The following is a 26,468-nucleotide window of genomic DNA, read 5'->3' as shown; positions in this document are numbered from 1 at the left end:
CTATAAACCGTAGGTCCAGTGTACACAACTTGCTCGTGTGCACTTTAAAGAACCTAGTACTGTACATCTTTCGAGACGAGTAGGGGGTTACCCCGGTGTCACAGCCACTGATCACCAACTGGGCCCTCTGGGAGATCAGACTTTGACTGAAGAGGTCACCCAGTATAAAGATAAAACAAACAAACAAACAAAGATACTGTTTGCAACAAAATAAATTGGAGTCTCTAGGGACCAAAATCTCGGAAAATAATTGAGATACAGCCATTTCTTTAAATATTTTTAATCTATGATCAAAATTATTTCAGTGTATCAATATTCAGCTTATTAGCTTTAATAGTTTTTAAAATATGACTAATTAAAAATGCAACTTTACAAAAAGGTAATTTATTAAGACCAAAAATTCTACAGACGACACATTTTCAAATGGCCATAACTTTTTAACGACTTGGAGTTGGCAACTGAAATTTTTGGTGTGTTCGTGAGACATAGTTGCGTATTATATAAAAGTTTCAAGAAAATCTGAAGGGGTACCCCGCCATGATTTTCAGAAAATTTGTTGAGTTGGCATGGAATGACCCTATTGTAAAAATATGATTGTTTATAATTATCGCCGTGGCTAAAGATACGGTACTGTATCCTAACTTCCGTTTGCCAAAGGTACGGTAATATTGCATTACGTCATAATCAGTCAATGGGGTGCTGGTATGTGTGTGACGTCATCGTATAAGGACTTGGGATTTTTTTCATATCGCGAAAACAGTGATCAACCGGCGGCTTAACATTTTCTTTATGATTCATTACATTTATCGCTATTATCCCTGTCGTGTGACAAAAACTAAATGTAGCCTAGGCCTACGTCTGTTATTATTGATAGGCCAAAATATGATTTTAATTGTAGAATACAGAAATTGACCGTTTCAAAAGAGGCCTAACTACGTACTATAACCATGCTATAACCTACCTGTATAGCCTCGGTATATGAGTTTGTTTGCCAGGCTGGGGCCAGCTGCATGTGTGCGCTGATTTCTGTGACTCGGACTTGGGCCCGGGGCTAGGCCTATTGTCTAAATCATAGTATTTGAGGGCCCCCTTTATTGTCCGCATTTGCTTTTTATTTATGGTCACCATCTGTAAACAAAGTTTATTAAAAAATATAGGCCTATAGGCCATTGGAATAAAAATAAAACCCTCATATAGTAACTATGGACGAATGAACTAGACGCAACACAATTTCCAACATTTAATTATAATTCCTTTACTTCTAATTTGGCTATCATTATCAACATATTTCTACTGTAGTGTATAATGTTGTATAATGAAATAATATTTGAGATTAAGTGCATGTTTTAAACGCTAAATATGTAACCTCCACCAACCACATGATCTTGCTCTATTACTACAGCATCGACGTTGTCGCCCAGCCGTTATTACATTGCTAGGTCTAGCCCCGAGGCTGAGTCACAGAATCATCAGCGCACACGTCCATGCAGCCTGGCGCCGCCGATAGGCATGCTCTACAGACGCGATGTGAAAAAAAAATCCAAAGTCCTTATACGATGACGTCACACCGGTAACAGCACCCTATTGGCTGATTATGACGTAATGTAATTTTACCGTAGAAAAAAACGGAAGTTAGGATACGGTACCGTATCTTTAGCCACGGCGTATAATTATACTAATTAAATGTTAACATTGTTTAAATGTCATTTTAATATAATGTTATGTGGTGGTAGGAGATGAGACGAGTAAACCTTCCTTTATTGTGCGCCTGTTGTTCTTCAACACATGATATTGTTTACCGTGATACAATCCGGGGATTCCCCTTAAAATAAAACATCAAAGCATTAGTAACAGTTGCCTGCCAAAAGTGGAAACAGTTTGAATTTATATTTTCAACTACTGTAGGTTCTCTGCCATTATAATTGCAGTAAAATAAAAAGCAAAAACATGTACTCTGGTATTCCACTTGTATTTGTAGGCATAGAATTGGTAATAAATACTCTATTACTAAATTCTAAACTTTTTTAGCTATTAATTTCTGATTTTTTTTTCTGAAACAGCATTTTTACAATGATTTTCAAAGAGCACACATTCACAAACATAAAACAAACATTATATACATTAGGCCTAATTAAACATTCATTCCTTATACTAACAAATATTGACCACGGAACCAATTACAACCGCAAAAGCCTATCAGCGATGCTCCATACCGAATACCAGATGTTGATTTTTATCGGAACCAAAATAAAATGCGATTGATTTTACCATATCGAACACAAGACTATCGGGCCCTGCGCTAAGACGATCGGGTCCAGCGAACGAGACGGTCGGGAACAAAATGATTCCTAACACATGAGACGATCGGGCCCCACGCTGAAGACGATCGGGCCCACATCATTTTCTGGTCTCGATTGTCTGATAACCGCCTAGTCTAGTAGTAGTAGGGTGACGATCGGGGCCATGGACGATCGGGATTATATTCCAAGACAATCGGGTACCAACGCATGTGGACGTTTGGGCCCAACATAATTGGTTTCTACTAAAAACCAAACGGAAAGAAACGAGACTCAGAATGTTGCAAATACCTACCAAACAAGAGTAGATAGTTGTTAATTATGAAAACCCAAATTTTATAGCAATAATCGCCTGAAAATTTATCAACAAAAACTGAAACCAAACGAGAGTACCTATAAATACAAAGAGCTTGTCTATTGCCTCGTTTCTTTCATACATTGTATTGTACACCCAGGTGTACAAATGGCAAACGTAGAAAACGATCATATTTATTTTCCATGATTTGACACACTAAAAAGTGCATGTTTAAAAAAAAAAAGGATCCCCATCAGCAAATAACGTAGCTGTTAGCTGTTGATCATTTTTACTAAAAACTATTTAAAAAAAACATTAGAAATAAAAATATGTGATGATGTGATTTGCTGCAACAATAATTTTTCAACCCAATAATATACATAACTGACTAAAAAACTACTACAGTACTAATAAAAAAAAAAGCCTAATAAACCGAACAAATCAAAACAAACACCTTTGACTCTGTGTGAAGAAAAATAAACAAATTGGCAGTTCCCACACCGAACACAAGCATCTAACATACTAACAAAATGTTGTCACCTGTGTTTAATTAAACGGCAGAAAAGGTATGATCATTTTGCTGATTGCAGTACATGAGACATGTTATTTCCAGATCAACTAGCGGTGCCAATTATCATAAATTTTATGTGCGAGAGTACCATTTCCGACCGTCTAGGGTGGTATTTACCAAAATTCGCTTTGCCACAGGCCATACTGGGGTCATTCCATCTCAGATCACCCAATGAGTTAAACCCTACCTCTTCCAATTTTGATGAAATTTGGTATATGGGTGATTCATAGCAATTAAAGCCAAAATATCAAATTTTAACTTTATCGGACCAACGGTTTTTAAGATATCGCAATTTCACTTTTCGGTTTTTACGCAAAAAAGGGCGCGTCCGCCACGTTTCAAAGAGCTGTATCTCGGGAACTATAGGTTCGATTTTAAAAGCAAAGGTATTTTTGTAAAGGGGAGACCATAAGGAATCTAAATATACTAATTGTGTGTGTTTTATGTTAATTTTAAGTTGAATAAAACTTTGACATATATTTTGACCTTGAAATTGACCCCGTGGAACACGCCCGTTTTGTTGGTGACTATCATGAAAAATGTAGCCCTACGTGTCAACTACAACATATAAAAAAATTGGAGGGGTTTTTTTTCTTTGTTTCCATGAAATTACAATTTGAAGTTGACATACCTCTTCCTTTTAGTGTATTTTTGGTGTCTGTCCATGCATTACTTCAATGTCAATTTGATGTATTCCAAAATTAATTTTATTTACAAACTAAATATTATTATAATGTTACAATTGTCTATGTCTGGCCTTTACTCCTTGTCATCTGGACAATTCAAACAGTATTTAGAAATGTTGTGGCGATCATTTTGGGAAATACTGTAATTCCTAGTCGAAGAGGATTTTATAAACGGAGAGGCTATAATACAATGTACATTTGATTCAGGAATCCAACAACAGTCTTCTTTGGACGGCCAATAAAAGGTTTTCGCTGACCCATGAGGATGCATAAATTTAATTTGAAAATCCCCAAACTCTTCTGAGAGTGAGACATCCACCACCAAACCAATCCATGGGACACCATCATAACTACAGCACACAAAATTCTGAAGTCTAATAATGGTGGGTTGTGTATCAGCAACAATTTCATTTTCATCACTGAAAGATTCTTGAATCACTACCACATCCGGAGGGTTTATCTGGGTACTAAGTTTGTAGACCTGCATCTGTGCCAGAGAAACGGGAACAAAGCGATGATATTCTAATGTACCCTTGATGGTCTGGGCGAGGTTGAATCTCGGCTTTATTTCTTTTTCCACAGTAGATACCTCATCTATTCCCACATGAAAAAAGTTGATGCCTGGAATGTCCATATGAGCGAGTCATATGGCCGAGCGGTTAAGGCAGGGGCGCCGTTTACCGTACCTAAAAGAGCCAACAACAACATCGGCAAGGGTTCGAGGCCGACTCGCTCCGTTCTGGTGGTGGAACAAGTCTTCTCGGATAAGGACTATAAACCGTAGGTCCAGTCCAGTTATAACATGTGTGTACTTTAAAGAACCCAGTTCATTATTCGAAAAAGAGTAGGGGGTTACCCCGGTGAACTGGTTCACACAATAGCCCCTGTATCAGGGGGATTACCACCTATCTGATAGGACAGTGATTAATTCACTATTGATAATCCTTGGCCACATTGCCTAAAGACATATAATAAAAATAAAAAATTACACAGTAGTCGAACATACTGAGAGATGTGATAATATGACATTCAGTCAAACGCTGTAAGCTTCTCTTAGTGACAAGCCTCTTAACTGTTCCACCTATGCCATCACACGCACTCTTGCCATGTGATGTAGCGAAAAAATTCCACTCGGCGTCTAAACCAAAATCTTCCTGGTGGTGGCAAAGGTTAATAAAGTTATATTTGTTTTTGTATTGGCCGCCACATCCATCTGTGAAATAATGAACTTTTTTCATGGTTGGTAGTTTTGTTTTTATATAGGGGATGACAACCTTTAAAAAGGCATATACAGTAACTGTTGTATGTTCTCTGCAATCACTTATTATGCATATGTTAATGTGCATAATAACATAGTAAGGACACTAAACTATGTGTCAAAATTGATTTGAAAAGTATGCGAGTTACCCAGTATTTCTCATATCAAAATATATCTACTGTTTAAGTGGGCCTGATGAGAAAGCGTAACAATAAGACACCTTAACAGTTAGTGTTCACACTGTGTATAAGTATAACAACACCAAAAATACACTATAAAGGAAGAGGTATGTCAACTTCAAATTGTAATTTCATGGAAACAAAGAAAAAAAACCCCTCCAATTTTTTTATATGTTGTAGTTGACACGTAGGGCTACATTTTTTGTGATAGTCACCAACAAATCGGGCGTGTTCCACGGGGTCAATTTCAAGGTCAAAATATATGTCAAAGTTTTATTCAACTTAAAATTAACATAAAACACACACAATTAGTATATTTAGGTTCCTTATGGTCTCCCCTTTACAAAAATACCTTTGTTTTTAAAATCGAACCTATAGTTCCCGAGATACAGCTCTTTGAAACGTGGCGGCCGCGCGCTTTTTTGCGTAAAAACCGAAAATTGAAATTGCGATATCTCGAAAACCGTTGGTCCGATAAAGTTAAAATTTGAAATTTTGGCTTTAATTGCTATGAATCACCCATATACCAAATTTCATCAAAATTGGAAGAGGTAGGGTTTAAAATTCCATTTTTTTTGGGTGAACTGAGATGGAATGACCCACTGTTAATAAATAATTTAGTTCAAAATACTGAAAACATTAACAAGCAAATTTAACAGGAAGAAAGAGTTTACAACAAAGATTATGAACAGTAAAATAACTAAACGAGATCACAATTAAACTTAGAATTAAGGTACTGTATTTATAGGAAAAGAATTAAATTTGTGTACGTTTTCAGATTTCGGCAAATTGTTCCAAGGCAACAATTTCATAAAACGACATCTAAGATGTTTGCAAATGAAGACGATTTCAATGCTGCTAAAGAACGCGTCAACCTCTTAAAAGAAGACCCAGGAAATGAGGCCAAATTGAAGATGTATGCTCTTTTTAAACAAGTAAGTATACTTTGTGTAAACTAAAGACGGTTTCATAATCGACTATACGCAAAATGTAAACATAATAATTTATTATTTGTACAACAGTAAAATTTGCTAACTAACTAAACTTAATAGTTGTTTAATAACAGAAAATTAAAATATATTTTAAATTTAATTTAACATGAACATTTTCTTTTGTGCTTATATAATGGACATCTCAGAATAAAATGAAAGACATTCTTACGTCGCCTTGATAACATTACCGATACAGGTATTATGCTGCCGATGAGACAATTTCCTCTATTTATCCAACATGTTGGAGTGATTAATTAATTTGGCAATTATTTGTATCATTAGCATTGTATGCCAATGTTACAGTATGTTGTAGTACCTTGGGCTTTTATAACAGAATACAGATCAGTGTGGTAGTTTGGGATTTTCACTAATCTTTTTCTAGTTGACACATGACCCATTAAAACTAATCTATATTTACTGTATATAGTACATATCTGTTATGTTATCTCTCTAGGCCACTGTTGGAACTTGTAAAGCCTCAAAACCAGGGGCATTTGACTTTGTTGGTAAGGCTAAGTGGCAAGCCTGGACTAACCTAGGATCTCTTGATCAGGTATGGTTTCACTAGTTTTCAAAGAATTCATAGGATGGCACAGAAAGTTGCCATTACCGTCAGGTTTTTGTGTATAGAATAGTCACACTGTAGCAAAAACTTATGTTTTATATGAAATCCACTTGACTATTCACAAACCTCCAAAATACAAAATTGTATGTATTCAAATGAGTTAACTTATTCCTATAGTGTTCTGTATTTACACACAATATTAAAATTCAGTTTATGTTCAATTTATTTGAATATTTACTATTTTATACACCTATTTTGTAGAAAAGTGCAAGACAGAAATACATAGATATGGTTCAACAACTTCTAGATGAACAGGGAGTCACTGTAGATGGCTCAACAACAGCTGAAGCACAGTCTACAGAACAGTTTAAAACTTTAAATGTTACATCAGAAAATGGTGTTTATAAAATCATGCTGAATCGACCAAATAAGAAAAATGCACTTACATTTGATGTAAGAAACCCAACATTTTATTATTACCTCTGCCAAGGAGTAATTTATGTGTTCACCCCTGTATGTAAGTTGTCTGTGTTTGAGCAGCTTAGAGGGTCAAAGGTCAAGGTCACAATCTATGTCTCAATACAGTACACTTTTTATCCAAATTTTGCCCAACTTTTCCACATAATCCATCATCTAGGGATAGTCACAATCTAAGGATATTCACAATCTAGGGATAGTCATAATCTACAAAAAACTATTATATTTTATTGTTTACAGGTCACAGTTTCCATCAGAACCTTGTTGAACATGGCCCGATACAGAGAATGTGGTTAACTAGACCTTGGCCTATTAGGTTTTAACATAACTGATTACATGATCATTACCCACATAGAAATAAGTAATACTTATCTTTGTAAGCTACGACAATCTAATTTGCAGTTCAGGTAAAAAATATAAAGGTAGTAAATAGTAGGGGTTTTGTATTGTGTGTTTACAAAACTCAATCTAGCTCTCAATGCTGATTGGCAAAATTCATAGTTTTTTTGTATAGATGACTCTCATATCCATCGCTCTAAATCCATGGACCGGATCAAATTTTTATGGATCTGGTAGTGTGAACGCTTCTATACCCATTTTCATAATTATTTCTCTGGGAAAAACTAGATGCATACCCATATCCTAAACACCTATTCACAAGGTTGTAATGTAATCACACATTTAAGATATAAACATTTTTTTTAAACAATTATTTATAATATAGTTTAGATACAGGTAGCACTCTCTAGTTTTAAATTGGTAATTATTTACTATATTCACATTTATTCAGCAATATATATTTACATTGTATACAATATTGCAGGGGTCTTACATATTTAATAATAAATCAATTATTAAAATGATGAGTTAGCTAGTATACAATTTATGATTGTTATGAGTGCAATGGTACAAATAATTTCATGAGGTGAAAGATGAAAGGTTATACTTTAATAGAACAAATTTAATGGAACATCTTTTACCATATTTAAATGAAGTTATTTGTTTTATAACCCAGCTACTTTTAATGAGGCTAGGTCCTAAACCATTTGAAAAAGAAGCACTCAAATTTTGGACACAGAGTAGAACAATTATAGATGGTGCACACTACAGGTAGATCAAACATGATTAGTCAAGAACAGCCTAGGTGGTTGCTTATTGTGTACCAAAAATGAACATGAACACTACTCTCATATGACATTGCACTCTCTTGATGACATAAGAACAATAGAATATTTAGTGAACATCATGTGATCCAATCAAATGACAACTATTGAAAGTCTATTATTTATGAATATATATACTGTACAGTACTGTATTGTAAAATCTAGTAAAATGTTATTAATTACAGAGCTACAATGAACTTGTAAAAGCATTAGATACTGCTGGTAAAGATCCAACTATTGTTCTGGCTACAATTACAGGTAAGTTGCATCCCCCTTGTCTGAATTTTACCATACAAGATGTTTTTAGGGTTGTAAACAACACAGATATTGAATAAAGAAAAATAGGTATTAATATTATCCACAAAACCGCTATTTTTTTTTTTTTTGGTTTACTGCAAGCATTTGTTGAATACCATATTCTTTTTTTTCTTCTTCTTTCTTGGGGGTCACCCACATTTATTCATTCTGTTAAACAATATTATACATATTTTTTTTGTAAAAAAAAGTATTATTTAAAAACGTACATTTTATGGTTATTGCAAGTTATTGTGAAAGTACGCCTATTACCATTTACTCTATATTTAAATAAATATTTGAATAAATGCCCTCTAAAAACCCTCCTGAAAAATGAACGGCCTAAGTTTCTGAAATTTATTTCTATATTGAGCACTCCAAATATTGTTATCTACAATGATGATTAATTAATTATGATTAAGGTATTGTTAATAATAATTGTACTGTATTTACTACAGGTGCTGGTGATTATTATTGCAGTGGAAATGATCTAAATAATTTTATGTCAGCAACTCCGGATACAATGAGTGATATGGCAAAAGATGGTGGAGTTATACTAAAGTAAGTAGACTTTATAAACATTAGCATAATTCTCCAGTGAATGCAATGTGTGAAGTGCCTATTAGTGCCTATATATGCCAACACACACACGAGTGTACAATTGCTATTTGATTGGTTAATAACTCATCATGTGCAGCACTACTTTGCACTTATGAATGAGTGGCAGGCCCGTAGCCAGGGGGGGTTTTTATGGTTCGGGCGAACCCCCCCTTTACAGCGAACCCCCCTTAACCGACTGCGAACCCCCATCCCCGACATGCCCAATAGCTCACCCTCATCTCCGAAAATCGTACAAATACGTGCCCCCACAGTACAAAAAGTTGTTCGTAAATTAAAAAATTCGTAAACTCGTTCGGAATAACTCATACAGTACCTTCTTCCCTGTATGAGCGTACTTCGAGCGATATAGTCTGTAAAGAGTTGCCGATTTTAACTTGAAAAATAAATGTTTGGTCCCTGCATGTAACATGATATTGACGCGTCTCACAGCGAGCTGGAGGACGAACGATTCGTACAAACGATTCGTACAAAGGACACCGCCAGACAACTGCGTACCAATTGTTTAGATCACTGGCAGTCAGGCAGCATGCATAAAGTATATAGCCTTCCGACATACATCAGTATTTATGTGTGGCTATGAAGTATAATGTATCATAGAGGATTATAATGAATATTAATATTTTACACTATAATATCTATGGTATCATGTACTGTAGTTCACATTATGGCATCCGATTATTTTTTTCTAGACCACCAGCCGATACGTACTCAATGTATCAATATCACCTATTTACATTGGCATATTTAATTTCCTCAACAAATTGCTGTAAATAAATATTATAGATAGAGCTATAATAAGAATTGCATTTGCCTTCACCCAGTGTGCTTTTTTCGGGGCTTCTCCTAGACGTACGTTCGCATTGAACTTGAACGCAAAACAAAATATCGAGTAAATGATCAAACAATCGGCGGTTCCGCACAGAGCACGCGCATCTAACATACGGCAACAAATGTTATCGTTTAAATAGTCCACGAGTCCATGTACGATCGTTTTGCTCATTGGTAGCATGCTGCATGAGAGTGTCTTTTCCGGGGGGGGGGGGGGGGGGGGGGTGGGGGGGGGGGGGGTAGGGGTAGGTATGGGGTGGGGGTGGGGGTGAACCAAATACTTAAGTGTGCGAACCCCCTTGACAGATCCTGGCTACGGCCCTGAGTGGCACTAATAAATGCTGAACATTTTTTAGGCAGCATTAATGGAAGACAACATGGGGCTAGGCCTATCTATAGCTACCTCAATCAAGACTAGTTTTACTGTTCTTAGAGAAATCCCATCAAATGTTTACCTAGGCCTAGAAATCATTTTTAGTATTCAGAAATTTCATCATCAACAAATTTCGCAAAGAAACAAGTTGGAATTTGTGTACCCAGCAGACGTAAATGTGTGTGTCTCTAATCTTCTTAAATTCTAAAATATGGATAGTAAAATGGTTTTTTGAGCAAGTAGTTGTTATGCGCGATTTGAACGATTTGCGCAATTTGAAATTGCGCAAAGAAATCCTTGCGCAATTTGAAATTGCGCAAAGAATTCTTGCGCAATTTAAATTTGCGCAATGATTTTTTTGCGCAATTTCAAATTGCGCAATCAACTTGCGCAATTTCAAATTGCGCAAGAAAATCTTTGCGCAATTTTAAATTGCGCTGCACAATTTGTAAATTGCGCAAGATAGTTCTTGCGCAATATGACACCTTTGCGCAATTTGAAAACGAACTGTAAATTTTCCCATACATGGCTAGGCTAGGCCTAGGCAGAGGAGTTTAAAATTTAGTATTTTATTATAAATAAATAAGACCATTTCAATGAAGATAATGTTTAATACTCACTTTTTAAGTTTTTAATATTAGTTTAAGCTAGGCCATGTAACCTAGTCAGTATCAGTAGTCCAGACCCTAGCTAGGCTAGAGTAGTATAGCCGGCCGCCCGCGCCGCGCCCGCCTGGTGGAACACCACCGCTTCGTTTTCCTTCGTCGGTTCTTCGACGGTATGCTAACTTATAACAATATTTGCACTACTAAAATAAGGAAATGCGATATTTATCTTTAATTTTGAATCATTCTTAGAAATTACTATAAAAACATGGGTGTGCATGATTTCACAATCTGTTGAAAAACCTTGCGCAATTTGCAGATTACTTGCGCAATTTAATACGTTGCTTGCGCAATTTGAAACACATGTTTCAATTCAAATTGCGCAAGGATTTTTTTGGCGCAATTTCAAATTGCGCAAATCGTTCAAATCGCGCATAACATAGTCAATCATATACGACTGAAACTAGTCAATCATATACGACTGAAACTAGTCAAAACATGTGATGAGCTCAAGTTTAATACAATCCATATGAAACGCCATATGTGCCAAAATATTTATCTTTTTACTAATATTAAATCGAAACACAGTCTACAACTTAGACCATAACTACAGCTGTGAGGAAATTTTCTACTTTAGCTGTTGACCGTTAGCGGGTGCTTTTTGATCTACATAAGATGTTGGTGTTTCTACATTAGTTAGACATTTTCCATGTTACTGGTTGTGACACAGGTCCGCCTTGTCAAATATGAAAACAGAAAGAGGTTTTAGTTTACCAGATTTGGTTTTTAGGTGATTCGGTTGTAGCTGTTGCCATCTAGTGTATTTAAACTTGTGAAAGAGAAATTACATAAGTCAGTTCATTACTACATTTTTCTGTTATTTTCAGTAAGTTTGTTTCAGCATTTATTGACTTTCCAAAGCCTTTAATTGGATTGGTGAATGGACCAGCTGTTGGTGTATCTGTCACTATATTGGGTCTCTTTGATGTGGTTTACAGTACAAATAAGGTAGTAAAGTGGAGTTATTATTAATGTTGTTGCAAAGGTTTATATCTATAATATAACTCTGTTACAGTATCTAACAACTATAAGTTGAACATTTAAAACATAATTCACACATACAATATAAAAACATTTATCTTGACTTTTAAAATCTTTAACATTTTTTAGGCAACATTTGTAACTCCATTCTCAGCTCTTGGTCAAAGTCCTGAGGGATGCTCCTCTTATGTTTTCCCAAAAATCATGGGAAGGGCAAAGGTAGGTATTTCCAGTTATTTCTGATAGAGAAGTCAAAATATTTGGCAATGACAGAGTATGTGTTTGTCTCTTGACTTGTTGTGTCAGACCTTTTTTCTGGAAAAGTTTATGCAATTATCTTCAATACAAAGAACCAAGGATAAATTAATAAATACAATTTGTTACTCATATTTAGGCAAATGAGGTGTTGTTATTTGGCCGTAAACTAACAGCTGATGAGGCATGTGACAGAGGCCTTGTTGCAAGTGTTTTCCCAGATGATAAATTTCAAAAAGAAACCAGTAGGCTGGTAGACGAGTATGCCAAGTTGCCTAAAAATGTGAGTCATGCATAGGAGTATGTTCACACATACGGCATAAGTCACTGGTATAGTGCCTTTGCCTGTGAACTATGTAGTGACGTTGAATGCTTATTAGGGAGGTTTCGCAATCTTACGAATACGATAACGTCACGCACACGTATTCGTAATCCAGTAAAAATCTGTTTCGCATGGCAACGAAATATTGAGGGCGTCGTCCAAAATATGACTGCGGTAAATTTGAGCGAATCGCAGGTACGTGATGCTTGGTGCTTGGCTGCCTAGGCCTAGCGTAACATCAAAGCGAGTGAGGACTTTAAAAACTGCTATTTTTCAAAATTGACCTGGCATATTTTAGTAAATTACTTTCAATAAAAGTATAATTATATATCATGGATCATTCCAGATTCAAATGAATATGAAATGGGGATCAGCTCAAAAGTTTCACAAACGTATTTGTAAGGTTGCGAAACCTCCCTATTGTAATATGCATATTCCCATTTTAGTCACTCATTTATCATTTACATATGTGCAACATTGTTTATCATCAATTAATGTTACACATGCATATAAACTTATACTGTATCAACATTATTTTCTTTTCTTTCCATTGCAGTCAATGAGGCTTTCTAAAAACCTGATCAGAAGTAATGACAAAGACCTCCTTCATAAGGTTAATGATGCCGAATGTGAATTACTGGTGGAAAGATGGACTTCAGATGAGTGTGTACAGGCTATCATGAACTTCTTTACTCAAAAAGCAAAACTTTAATTTTTTGGAAATGCAATGCAACAACATGGAAATGGATATTTATAGAAATTGAATTTGAGCAATAAATATATAAATATATACAGTATTTCCAACTACCAATTTTTGTTCCAGCTTTGTGTCTCTACACTGCATTACATCATCATTTAACTGGCTTTTTTATTGCTGTTTGTCCATGTTGTGTGTCAACATAAACAACACATATTTCTCAAACTAAAAAAAATATTTAAAAAAATTGTCAAGTAGAGAATCAATCCTGCAACCCCCAGGGCCATAGCCTCAATACAAGCCCACCAAGTCATCCAGCTCATCAATCTAATTGGGTTTTACTATGTGTATGAATGAATAAAAAATAAATTTTACGTAAGCATTTTAACCAACCAATCAGAAGGTTGACATCTTTTCTTGAACTTTGTTCGGGTGACATTTCCAAGCATCTCAATGCTTCCAAAGACGTTGCTTCCGAAGACTTCTTCGTGATGCGACGTTTTTTTGTGACGTCACAGGTCTTTTAAATAAAATCATAAAATTCACGTTTTGCCTCAGATATATACCGTTTCGTATGTTTTTCAGTGTTTCCAACCCTCTTACAACCGTTCTAAGGCGTTTCGTGCGATACAATGTCAAAATGTTGGCTACAACATACATATCTGGGGCATTTAGGTCATTACCTGATTTCTCACTACGAAAGTATCGAGTGTGTTCCGTAAAAGCTTTAGTGTGTACAGTGCTACCTACCGGCTATAAGGAAGCAAAGAACTATTGTTATCAGATGATGATGTCATATCTGATGGTATAAACTTTTCATGGTTGATGAGATAGTCCAACACAGATGCACTAAGAATTGGTTGAGTGTCCTAAGATGATGGTTCGTTGTGATGTCACATAAACGTCAACGCTAGATGCTGGTGGTACATCGGGCGAACTAAAAGCATTTTAAATCTCTTTATACTTTTCGTAAAAATTTTTTTCAATATCTTATTTCTTTATACTAATTTTAATATTATTATGATTGTAGTACACTGAATGTATCTATTTTATTTCATCGTTTTTGTTTTATTATTATTTTTTTTTTATCAAAAAAAACTGCTCATGCTCCCAATTGGTTTCTCAAAAATCAGATGTCGAAACTATACAGTTCATCATTTTGTTATTTTTAACACATTTTTAGTCGCGTGGAAGCGACTCTATAGTTCACTATGTCGGTCGGTCGGTCTGTCTGTCGGTCCGGTATCACTATGCGTTTTATCGCTTTATGACCTTATCTTGATATCAGTTTAATCTAGCTAAGTCAATTTTTCACAGAATATTCCTTATGGCCAGGAATCGATGTGGTTATGTTTTCACGGTGCGCAATAAAAAATTACGCGGTCTACGCACGATTTAACGAAATCACGTTTGTAATCATATCTTAACAACCATGAATCACAATTAAATAAAATTTGGTACTCATAAATTTCAGGGCATAAATCATCATATGGCAATACAATTACGTGCGTAGCGCATGTAACGCATGCGTACGCGCGCTTAAAATTTTCAAAATTTATTTTCGATGAAATAAGAGTACGTTTCAGGAAATTTTAAGCGTTTACAAAATTGCCATGAGTGCGCAGATTTTTGCGCGCGCACTGCGCGTTAAATATTATTGCGCACTCTTTTTGCCCGATTTCTGTTTTCTTGACTTACTTTTCAACGTCAAAAGTGACAGGCTACGCACGTGTAAATTAAAATAAATATAAATGTTTTTAAACATTTCAACATTTTTAAACATGTTCAGTAATTTCGGTCAGTATAGTTCACTATGTCGGTCGGTCCGTCTGTCGGTCTGTTTGTCTGTCGGTCCGGTATCACTATGCATTGTAGCACGCGACTTAATGGCTGTTGGCCTTGTTAAAACATAAGAAAAACCTATATTTTAAACTTTTATATAAAACCACAATACAGTATTAAAAAATGTTTTTCTTTATTCAGAGAAATATTCATATTTTGCTTAAAATTAAAATACATACTGACAATGACATGAAATAATAGTACATAATAGTTTAATCTGCATAAAATGCAATCATAGCCCACAAACTATTTAAAATTTCAAAAGTTAATAAGCAACCTGGAATCGAAAAAATTAAAATGGAAGGGTAAATTTATCATTATTTTCTTTCAAAAAAAATACTCGGTGCCAAAAAAGCATTTTTGTGGTTTTGATAACTTCTAAAATTATTATAAATTAAATAATGAATTCAAAATTTGAATATGTTTATCTTATAAACATACACACAAGATGAACCAAATAACCAAATTCTTATACAATCTAGGAATGCAAATTACCATGGCTCTAAAACTTTATCATAAGTACAGAAACTATATTTATATTATTAAAGCTATGTACATTATACTATTATTTAAAAACAGTATTCCATAATGCAAAAAAAAGTAGTACAATTTCAGTCAGTTTGATAATCTATTACCCCTCCCCCCCCCCCTTTCTGGGATATGGTTCAAACCAAAGGTTATATAGCCCAGATAAGTTGCTAAGCTCCTATCTTATAACACTAAGCTTCCAAGTAATTCCATGGTGTTAACAAGTAAAAACAAATATGTAGTGTTTATTATAGCGATAGTTTTCTTCTATAATTTAATTTGTTAACAATTGTTAGTACTATGTGTCTCAGTAATTTTTTAAAACTTGTAGGCCTAAACTTATTGGAACTCTCGCCTTCATACAGTTCATATTGTCAACCGGAATGTCGGTCATAGGTTGCCCATCAATCTTGCAGTGCTATACAATCTTAGTTTAACACTTCCCAGTACAATTCTGGTCACGTTGATATTTCTTTAAATCCCTGGGGTGATTCAATGTTATTTAAATTCTTCACAATACAATACCCAACTACATCCCATTGTACACAGAGATTTTTTAAAATAAAGTTTCAAAAGCATTTAAACGCCATTTCCAAGATGATGTCTCGTGTGTATGGATATGTGTAGTAGGAACAAATTGTGTAACCAACTCTCTTATAATATAGATACACAATAATACACTAATTTACTGTATATATTTTTTTACTTATGTTACTGTATTATCAAGGAAACAGTAATTAACATAGCAATCCCGTTATTTTCAACATCCCCCTGCTGGACATAGTCCGCAGACCCTGAGTTTTGTGGGTGTGTCTTATAAGTTTTAAGCTAGGCTGTAGCAGAAGGATGAACTAAAAACACCTAATGAAAACCATAAAAGGGACTTACAAGGATGCTTATTTTTTTAATGAATATAGACGAATCAAAGGTAATTCATAGCATACACATATTATAGACATAAAATACAGTTATGATAGTTTGATGTTTACAAAAAAATGAAAAACTTGAATTCGCGATAATGAATGGAACAGAGTATATTAAGCTTATACGTATGTGCAGATTAATATTTTGTGTAATTTATCGTATTCTTTTGTGCACCGTCCGGACTCCGAATGCGAAAGCTCACTATTAAGTACGGTACAGTATTCACCAATCTACTACTACCATTATTTTAGAGCTAAAAACAAAATCTCAAATGAAAGTAAAATATATTTACATTTAAACACTATCTAATTATTACAATGTAGAATAAAAATATAATTTTTATACCAACCATGCTATTCATATATATGTTTATGCTGCTTTCTGCTCATGAACATGGAGGTGATTTATCAACCATCGTTGAAGTTACAGATGCCATAAATGCAATGAGATGATAAAGCAGCTGGATTAGATGGTATCCTAACAGGAAAACTCCTAGACCTATACAAGCTCATCTGGCAGAAAAACTATTTCTGCTGATCTAAAAAAGGGAAACTGGCAATTAACATGGTTATTCTCCCACTCGCAACTGTACAAAATACTAAGCCTGGCTGAAAGTTAAACTGAACCAATAAAGAAAAATAAAGATCAGCTCCCAATTAAGATCACTTTTGAAATTAAGATTATGTTAACTTTTGTTTTCTAATAATAATACTCAGATCATCAAAGAACTTACTCAGTGGTAACTTGCAATTTTTTTTCTATTCTTGTGCATTTTCATTGCTGTTTTTCTTTGTATTTGATGAACCTGATGAGATTTGTTTTGGCATTATGTACAATTGGAAGACGGTCACCTAAATTGCTCTTATTCTGTCGCAACTGAAAACAATAATAAAGTCATGTAAAATATAGACAATTATTATACAAATTATAAATGGAGTTTCTAAAAGTGACGCCTGATCATGATGTTGGAATCACTCAATCATATTCAAGAAAAATGTCATTCAACCACCACGATACACTGCAATAGTTTTTCCAAACCAGTTTGAGCATTAATCGATCAATTTGAATATCATTATTGATTATTATTGTGAATTAGAGTATGCTTACTATACACTCCAAAAAAGGAATAATGTTTCAATTCCATAATTGAGCTTGAAAATGACCTCATGATGGAACTAATATGTCGTTCCTTTTTTAGTGTTATTTTTTTATTATTTATTATTACATATATACAGGTATAACAGAAATTTGAACTTGACAATTTTAACTGTTTTACAAGAACATTACCTTTGATTTTAGTTGAGGTAGCATGTTTTTTAACTTAGCAACAAGATTTATATTTTCTGCAACAATATCCGCTGTCTTTCCATCTCCAAATGTATCGAAGATTGCATCTAATGCCTCGGCAATCACCCACACACTAGGGTCTTTAGTTGCTATGTCTATAAGCTGAATACCTATTGCCTGTTAATTAATTCCATGAACAGAAATTAATCAGTGTTTTTTTACAATAGCTATACATTACTACAAACATTCGTATATATTCCATGTATTCCAACCACTACTACTCTCAAAACATGCAACGGGATTCACAAGATTGTGACTACATTCAGGACTGTTTTACAATATATTTTTATTTTTTATTTTATCTATAGGCAAGTAATACTATATGTATATACTTACTGCTACTGTTTGCTCTGCTGTTTCCTCAAATGCTAAAAGGCTGCCAATACTTCCCAGCATACCTAAGATATTGACACGAATGCCCTCGCAAGCTGAACTCTTTCCAAGGTTGCATAATTGTGAAACATGGTGTTGAGTCAAACCCTGCAATGTTACAAAAGCAAATACTGATGGCAAATTAGAGAATTGAATAGAATTTATCATAAAATGTATGTAGAACAAAATTCAATTGCAAAAATGACTCGATATTTCTATGCAGTGTTCAATTCATGCAGTGTTCACAAAATCTCAATTATTTTTTAATTGCCCCGATTGAGCTGAAACTTAGGAAAAACAATACTGAGGATAGGGTGAGTATGAATCTGATATCAAGGAGGATGCCAACCAAGGTCATGTGATGTCAAAGGTTGAGGTGTAATTTCAAAATTGCTTTGATCAGGCTGGAACTTCGGTGAAGCCTTCAAATTAATGGGCAGGTGCATCTTGGTATAAGAAAGAACTACTTTGCATTCGTTAGGTTATCAATGTCAAATCTCAATTTTTAAATTTCTCTGATCAAGCTAAAAACTAAGGTAAATTAATCCTCAGGATATAAGGCAAGTATGAACCTGATAAATGGTGTTTAACGCTACATTTAAAACCCGCTCTCTGGAAGGTATCTACTTAATATCAAATTAATTAATTAAAATCAAGCTAATAAAATTAAATAACGTACCTTTGGTGCCTGCTTTATTGTGCTCATTTTTTGTATGACGGATCTTAAAGCACCAGTCAAGGCTTCCAAAAACTCTTCTCCTGATGGCACTAATACAAATAATGAAAAAAGTAATAATAATATTTTAAATCTAGGTGAACAATATTTGAGAAGCAACAACATGAACAAAAAGCTCTACTAAACAAGGAAAACAATGAGCTTCAATCACTGTATAAATAGAAAAATGTTTTTGATCTAAAATCTGCTGATGATCCAAAGTTTTGTAACATTTTAAGTTGATGATGCACTAGGGCTAGCCATTGGTAGCAGTGTGTGATGTCATCCTTCTAATTCCCAGGGAAGGCTGAACTACTAGTTTATGTTTCCCCCATTCAAAACACAAAACTTTGCAGGAGCATGATTCATGAGTTAAAAATGAAGAGAAACACAATGGGGATCAAATTAAACATAATTCACTACCTTTACAATTGTTTATGGTCATACACATACAATGACAACGTTTCAAGTATGTTAAAGAGAACTAGTTATAGCTAGTAATAGTATTATGCCACTACTCCAACCTATCTACCTACCTAGCTTAATTACAGTTGATTTCAATTCAAGTGTTTAATAAATCAGAAATTGCCAGACATAACAGGGCTTAGCTCACCAATTATATTTCAAACCTTTAGGAACTTGCACTTACCTTGATCTGATAATGCTAATGCTAAGAGTTTCTCCCAGACTACAATGAGGGCTGGAGGACCACCAAGTACTTCCAGCTCCACTGCTGTTACCAAATTCTGCATACAAACTAATCCTCGACATTGCAACCGAAGCAATCTGAAACAAAATGAATGAATCATTATCTGTTAAATATATAGTTTGATGTGACCAAATGTTCACTTGGAAAAATACAAAAACTACAACATTTATTTATGCCATCTAATGACCTGAAGTAAATATGTGTGCTGTGCTGTGCTGAATTGTGCCTGTTTTGTGTCATACTGTAGTGCTGTGCTGTGCTGAATTGTGCCTGTTTTGTGTCATACTGTAGTGCTGTGCTGTGCTGAATTGTGCCTGTTTTGTGTCATACTGTAGTGCTGTGCTGTGCTGAATTGTGCCTGTTTTGTGTCATACTGTAGTGCTGTGCTGTGCTGAATTGTGCCTGTTTTGTGTCATACTGTAGTGCTGTGCTGTGCTGAATTGTGCCTGTTTTGTGTCATACTGTAGTGCTGTGCTGTGCTGAATTGTGCCTGTTTTGTGTCATACTGTAGTGCTGTGCTGTGCTGAATTGTGCCTGTTTTGTGTCATACTGTAGTGCAGTTTTCGCTGACTAAACTGATACAATGTAGCATAGAAAATTACGGGACGCATTTATATTCCAATTTTTAACTTGACGATTATCAAAATGAAACATAAAGATAACAATTTTGGAAAATAATTATCTGAGTAACAATATATTAACATTTTTAAGAAGTATGAACACGTAGAAGCGAGATCTTCTAAATACGATGAACTATGACACAAAGGATTTTTACTTCAACTTGTCTTGACAATGTCAACTTTCAATAGACAAATGAATGTGATTAAAGGGGGATTCTGGGTTTAAAATTGCTTTTAAATATCGTTTATTTATTAAATAAAAAATATTATAACAATATAGACATGTCAGAATGAAGAAGTAATAACAAGAAATTAAAAAAATTAAATTTCATATACATTTTAGGGTAAATTCATGGAAAATCTGTTTTTCAGCAGCTTAGGGAAGCTCATTAATATTCATGAGATATTCACAAAATCACGTCATCAGTGGATTCCAAACTCGCGACGTCAAGCTTGTACGTTGTGTTCTCTCTCCTCTGTCAAACGACGACCACCCGATCATTGTTAAATACATTTTTTGTAGATTTGCTAAGCTAGGCCTAAAGTGTAATAATAACAGTAGTAGCATATATTTATTTGACATTTAATGAAATACAAAATTTAGTACAGATTACGGAGTCATAAATTATAATATTTTTATACTTCGAATTAATAGTACAGATCGTATATCGGCTTCACGTACTAGGCTAGGCCTAGCCTAAATCATTTTATTCATGCCGGGGTGAGAGCCATTTCTGACTAGGGATTCCATGCCACGATGGCTACGTTAAAACATTGATTGGGGCCATCATTCATGGGCCTAGCTAGCCTATTACTAAACGATTGGCCCATCAATAACAAAACTCAGTGGATTCCAAACCCATCCTATCAACCAAACTTCTAAACAATCTAAACCTAAAACGTTCTACAAAAATCGGCAGTAAATATTGAGGCAAAACAAGGTCCGATCGCCGTCCGCACGTATGGTGTCCCGATCGTCTAATAAGTAGGCCTAGTTTACTCTCCAAAAAAGCGGATACTGCATCAAGCAAGTAGACCGGGCGGTAGTAGGAAGGAGGCCTAGCCTAGAGCCTAGCCGATCCGGCCCAGTTAAAATTGAGCTAGCTAGTGTAGTAGACCCTATGCGAATTGATACTACCAGGCCTTTTACTATAGGCTACACTTGTTAAAATTAGCAATACTGTACTTATGTTTACAAATATTCCAACTCTCTCATTCGAGCTATATTATCTATACCATTCCGGTAGGTTGAGTCGACCTTCAATCAAATACTGTACATCGTTCATGTTGTGATTATAGACGGGGTATACTCGACCCGACCAGTTTGGTATTGTATACTGTATCTGCTTATCACGTGACGATGCCAGGCATGGGCAGAGAGAGCACGTGTATCGTCGTCTCGCTCTCCTCGCTCAGCAGGAATGTATACGTTACGCTTCATTGATTTTGAAGGCTTTCCCTAAGTCAGTGCGAAAATCGGCAAACGTAAAGTGCAAACTTATCTAATTTTTCACTGTTTTGATGGATTTTCATAGAAAATTGACTTTATAAATGGGAAGACCGACTAAAATTACATCAGATAAGTATAATTTTACAAAAGTAATTGATATGGTTAATGATAACGAGTCGTCGGAAGATTGACCATTTCACGAATTTGCTATTCTGTAACCACAGTGTGATTTTGCCGTAGCTGCACTTGTAATCTGGCCTCATTTCACAGCCTTCGTTCTGCTTCACTGGGCGCTTATATAAATTGAAACTTTTACCGTTCAAGAGACAAACAAATATATTTTACATTTTTTACTATTCATTTTAAACCCGCAACCCCCCTTTAACCAGTACAAAAGACAAAAATTATTTTTAAAATTTAAGTGGCCATATGATGACGTTACCACATCTGGTAAGAAAAGATTTACATAAAGTAAAGTTTTTAACAAATGGGGTCATCACCCATCCTGAGGAGCTATGATAGATTTAAAATATGCAAATTTTTTCACAAATTTGCCTTAAATTGGCCATTAATTGTAGAGTGCATTTAGATGTCATGAAAATGACAAAATCAATTGCATATTTGGCCTTTTACCATAAACACGAGCAGTGTGTTTTACTTAAAATAACCAAAATTGAATAGAAATTGATTTTACAATTGTGTATCAAGTTTGAAAAGCAAATTCTTTTAGAAAGTTGACATTTTATGTGAAACATACTTGTGTAAAGTTTCATTGAAATTTATTATCAGTCATATAAATTCACAAATCGCATGTACGCTATTCTGTCCAATTGTGACGTCATCGAAAACCTAAAATTCTAAAGAATAATCAAGAAAAAAAAGACAATGAGGGGACTATTCACAACTAGTTGCAGATAACAAATATTTAAGGAAAATGTAGGTTGTATAAACTCACCCTGAAGCTAAAAATGTGTATTTTGTGCTGCTGTTTATTTGGCCCAGTAAAGATTTCTCATGAAAATTTAATTTAGCCAAGACCTGTAATGTAAAAAATCAACAGTCAACTTTGTATAAAGCCAATTTTTTAACTATAAAATTTGTTTAAGAATTCACAATTTTTCGCTATGCATTACAATATATATATTTAGAATTTGTTTAGCTCCAAATGCATACATAATTTAGTGACTTACCAAATAAGGTTTCAATATTTTCTGTAAATATATATATATACTGGTAACAAAATACACGAAAAAGTACATTACATAAGACATATAAAGTAATTACTTTTAAATAGTTCTGTAAGGTATAATAAACTTTAACAAAGCTATAAAACCAACAATAATTTAATTATAGTTTACAATAAAAAATACTTCACATCATTTTATGGAAGGCCTTTTTTGTTTGACATTTTAAACACATATCTGTAAATATTTTAGTTTATATTTGGGTTTCTTTATATGTTATGTATTTTATAATAATATAATGTATTGTAAACTATATTTAAATTATGGTAAAACAGTTATTTAGCGTAGGTTTTATAGCTTTGTTAAAGTTTATTATACCTTACAGCCTTACAGAACTATTTAAAAGTTATTTATTACTTATGCCTTAAATATGTAATGTACTTTTTCATGTATTTTATTACTGGTATATATATGTACAGAAAATATTCAGTTGATTAGCGTAGGTTTTATAGCTTTGTTAATGTATTTTTAAATGGGCGCTAATGGCGTATCGTAATTTCATTAACGCTTCGTTACATTCGTGGTAAATGATTTACTACGTGAGGTGGATATACATTATGTATGAAAGTCTAATTTACTCTTTAAATCCCAGATTTTGAAAGATGCAACATCAAGAAATGATCTTTATAATATATTCTGAACCTACTCTGTAAGTTTCATTAGGATACAAGCTTATGCCATGGTGAGGGTGATTTTTTAATGGACTATTATGTAATTGTTTTATGTACAAATTGCAGTAGTGGTTCTGGTACACGGTTATGTGAAATGTCTGTGATTTGCATTAATTTTTAGGCCATTTTAATTTATTTCGCTAAATGTTTTCTGGTTTGGCATCGAAAATGGGGACAATGCAAATAAAAATGTAAGCTTGGCAGGTAAAGACCTATTTTGAAGCTCAATATATCATAAACAAATAATTAAAAATGAATTGTTTACCGTTACACAAATACAGTAAAGGGCAATCAAAAGAATGTGTCAATGTTGCCTCAATTTAACTGGCTTTCCAGCCTACATAGTCATCCAGGCAGTGAATGAAAAAAATGATAGTATTGTAATTAATTACCTTTACTGGTATATTCTGAGCAACTAAAGCATTGTGTATTTCTGAAGACAAACAAAGAGGACTCTATAAATAAGAAAACAAATCAAATTAATGAAATGTAAATATGAATAGCCCACCTATGGACTGGATGTTTTTTTTTTTATGTAACCAAAGATAATTAGAATCAATAAATAATCGAAGTGATTATTAAACATGTTGAACACAAACATTAATGGACATCGTTACTGACAAATAATGTTAATTTAATAATTTTTGTTTTTAAATAAAAAATTTGTGTATGTAATGTAAATATAATGTATACATAGTGAAAGAGGCTGGTTTATAGGTTTATTTATTCCAGACCACAAAAACAAGTCCAGCCTAACACGGTATTTAAGATGCGTCTAGTCATCAGCAGATCTATTTAGCAAACTATCATGAATATTTATTAGCTGGAGCTGCCCGATCCCACTTTCTATTAGGCCAGTCTGCTACAAAATATTTAAGGTTGTCAGAAAGCTCATTTTCATTTACAAACAGCAGGAATTCTTTCGAGCCAAAAATTTAGGGATTTCTCGACCAATTAGATGAGGTCTTGGGGTAGAGAGATAATTTGTTTGCTTTATTGTTTTGTAAAAACAACACAACATTTTAGTAAATTCTCTAAATTCCTCTCAACACTAGCTTAAAATCTTGTAGCACCAGTTTGAAAAGGACACTCATGCTTGACCGTGACACAAAGGTATTGGGGTTGCTAATGGGAATGTTTTATTTTAAGATATAGCTATTTAATACACAAAGTTAGCATTGAAAAGGCTACACAATCATTGGCCCTCAAGACACACATTACATACTGAAAACATGTGCAGAAACAGAATATCTAAAAGAATTGCTGCTGAACAGGGTTTTCAGACGCGACTGGGAACATCAAACCAATCTGGAATAAGCTGGTGACCACGTTATTTATATATTAAAAAAATTTATTAGGAATTTTAAAATAAAGTGCTAAATTATGGGGCCTAATAATATTTTTTGAAAACACCCACCTATTTTCAAAACAAACAAAGATTGATAATTGATTGATAATGATAATTACAGTTCCGGTCTGTACACACGTTAAGACAAATGCAATGGACTGCATCATTTTTTTTTTCATATTTAATGGTTAATTTTAACAAAACATATTTTCAATAGAATGTCCCTATGAACAAAAGCGTCTATAGACATTTTTTGCACTGAAGCATTAGACCATTAACTACTAATGTACCATCATCACTGGTTCTTCATCCATTACGTCCACTTCATCATCAAGGCCATCTTCGCTACTACTGCTACCACTACAATCCATATCAGCCCAATCATCACTCTCATCTATGGACAAAAAAAACATTGTTATATTTAATTTATTGTTAGCCTTTCAATCTTGTAAGACTTTTTTTTTTCAAAAGAATTATTTTGGCATCTATAGTTCACATTAATAGAATGCATCCTGTCTTTTCTACATTGCAATGAGTGCTCAACAGAATTGCATGTGTATCCAGTCCTTAAGACTGAGCCAGGTTGCCAATGGGTAACGCAGTGTCAAACGATGTTACACGAAGCGATGCGCAACAATGTTAAACGATTCGTTAAAATCAGTCAAGCATGTTAGTGGGTGGAACTATTACAAGCTACTATGCATATTGTCCATTTTCCAAATGGTCTGACAATTTTAGATTTTTCACGCCAACGCTACAACAAGAAAACGCAATTTACACGCTTTGTCAGTTTGAAAGCATTTGGACATTACGCCTTACGCCCGTATTCTTAAACCGGACTTTAGTCGTAGTTTGAGCTAAAACTAAAAAAATGACGTCATTTTAATTCGTAAACCGAACTTCAACTAAATCGTCGACTAATTCAGGCCAACCTCGACTAAATCGAGACGGTTTTGATCGATTTTTTTAATCCTGTAGGGGGCAGGCTAAATGGTCGACTAAATGGTTTTTAAACGATGTTTATAAAAAACGTAACAGTCATTGAGTTGTTATATTGGCCAGACATTGAAGAATGAAATATCTATATTTATATTAGCTTAATTAAATATACATTAGTATAAGTTATAATAATGAAAATCATCTTTATTTACAACTGTATACAAATTACATTATTTTCTT

General features: G+C 34.2%; 2 protein-coding genes across 5 annotated transcripts in view; one reads left to right on the top strand and one right to left on the bottom strand.

The window, feature by feature from the left end:
* LOC140057082 (enoyl-CoA delta isomerase 2-like) overlaps positions 1–14,017 on the top strand; it is a 442,575-nt gene extending 428,558 nt beyond the window's left edge. For all 3 annotated transcript variants that reach the window (XM_072102618.1, XM_072102617.1, XM_072102619.1), the window contains 9 exons: positions 6,065–6,221; positions 6,733–6,831; positions 7,105–7,296; positions 8,669–8,741; positions 9,236–9,338; positions 12,092–12,212; positions 12,375–12,464; positions 12,640–12,783; positions 13,379–14,017. In XM_072102618.1, the coding sequence (XP_071958719.1) occupies positions 6,065–6,221; positions 6,733–6,831; positions 7,105–7,296; positions 8,669–8,741; positions 9,236–9,338; positions 12,092–12,212; positions 12,375–12,464; positions 12,640–12,783; positions 13,379–13,534 (1,135 nt within the window). In that variant the 3' untranslated portion in view covers positions 13,535–14,017. The remainder of the gene's footprint in view (positions 1–6,064; positions 6,222–6,732; positions 6,832–7,104; positions 7,297–8,668; positions 8,742–9,235; positions 9,339–12,091; positions 12,213–12,374; positions 12,465–12,639; positions 12,784–13,378) is intronic.
* The window catches only part of LOC140057081 (HEAT repeat-containing protein 3-like), an 86,710-nt gene that overhangs the window by 1,907 nt on the left and 58,335 nt on the right, over positions 1–26,468 (bottom strand). Inside the window, exons 10-18 of one of the 2 annotated variants that reach the window (XR_011846870.1) lie at positions 25,580–25,683; positions 24,334–24,396; positions 22,982–23,064; positions 19,897–20,033; positions 19,212–19,300; positions 18,497–18,640; positions 18,101–18,277; positions 17,547–17,689; positions 17,163–17,351 (exon numbers count right to left, since the gene is read on the bottom strand). Coding sequence is in view for 1 of the 2 variants with exons in the window: in XM_072102616.1 (XP_071958717.1) it covers positions 17,588–17,689; positions 18,101–18,277; positions 18,497–18,640; positions 19,212–19,300; positions 19,897–20,033; positions 22,982–23,064; positions 24,334–24,396; positions 25,580–25,683 (899 nt within the window). In the remaining variant the exon portion in view is untranslated. Of the gene's footprint in view, positions 1–15,984; positions 17,352–17,546; positions 17,690–18,100; positions 18,278–18,496; positions 18,641–19,211; positions 19,301–19,896; positions 20,034–22,981; positions 23,065–24,333; positions 24,397–25,579; positions 25,684–26,468 lie in introns of those variants that run through there. The other variant, XM_072102616.1, reaches the window with a different exon arrangement.

This window comes from Antedon mediterranea, chromosome 8 (assembly GCF_964355755.1).
Source record: "Antedon mediterranea chromosome 8, ecAntMedi1.1, whole genome shotgun sequence".
NCBI classification, from domain to species: domain Eukaryota; kingdom Metazoa; phylum Echinodermata; class Crinoidea; order Comatulida; family Antedonidae; genus Antedon; species Antedon mediterranea.
The sequence above is the reverse complement of the archived record's forward strand: the minus strand, read 5'-3'. Positions and strand labels throughout refer to the sequence as shown.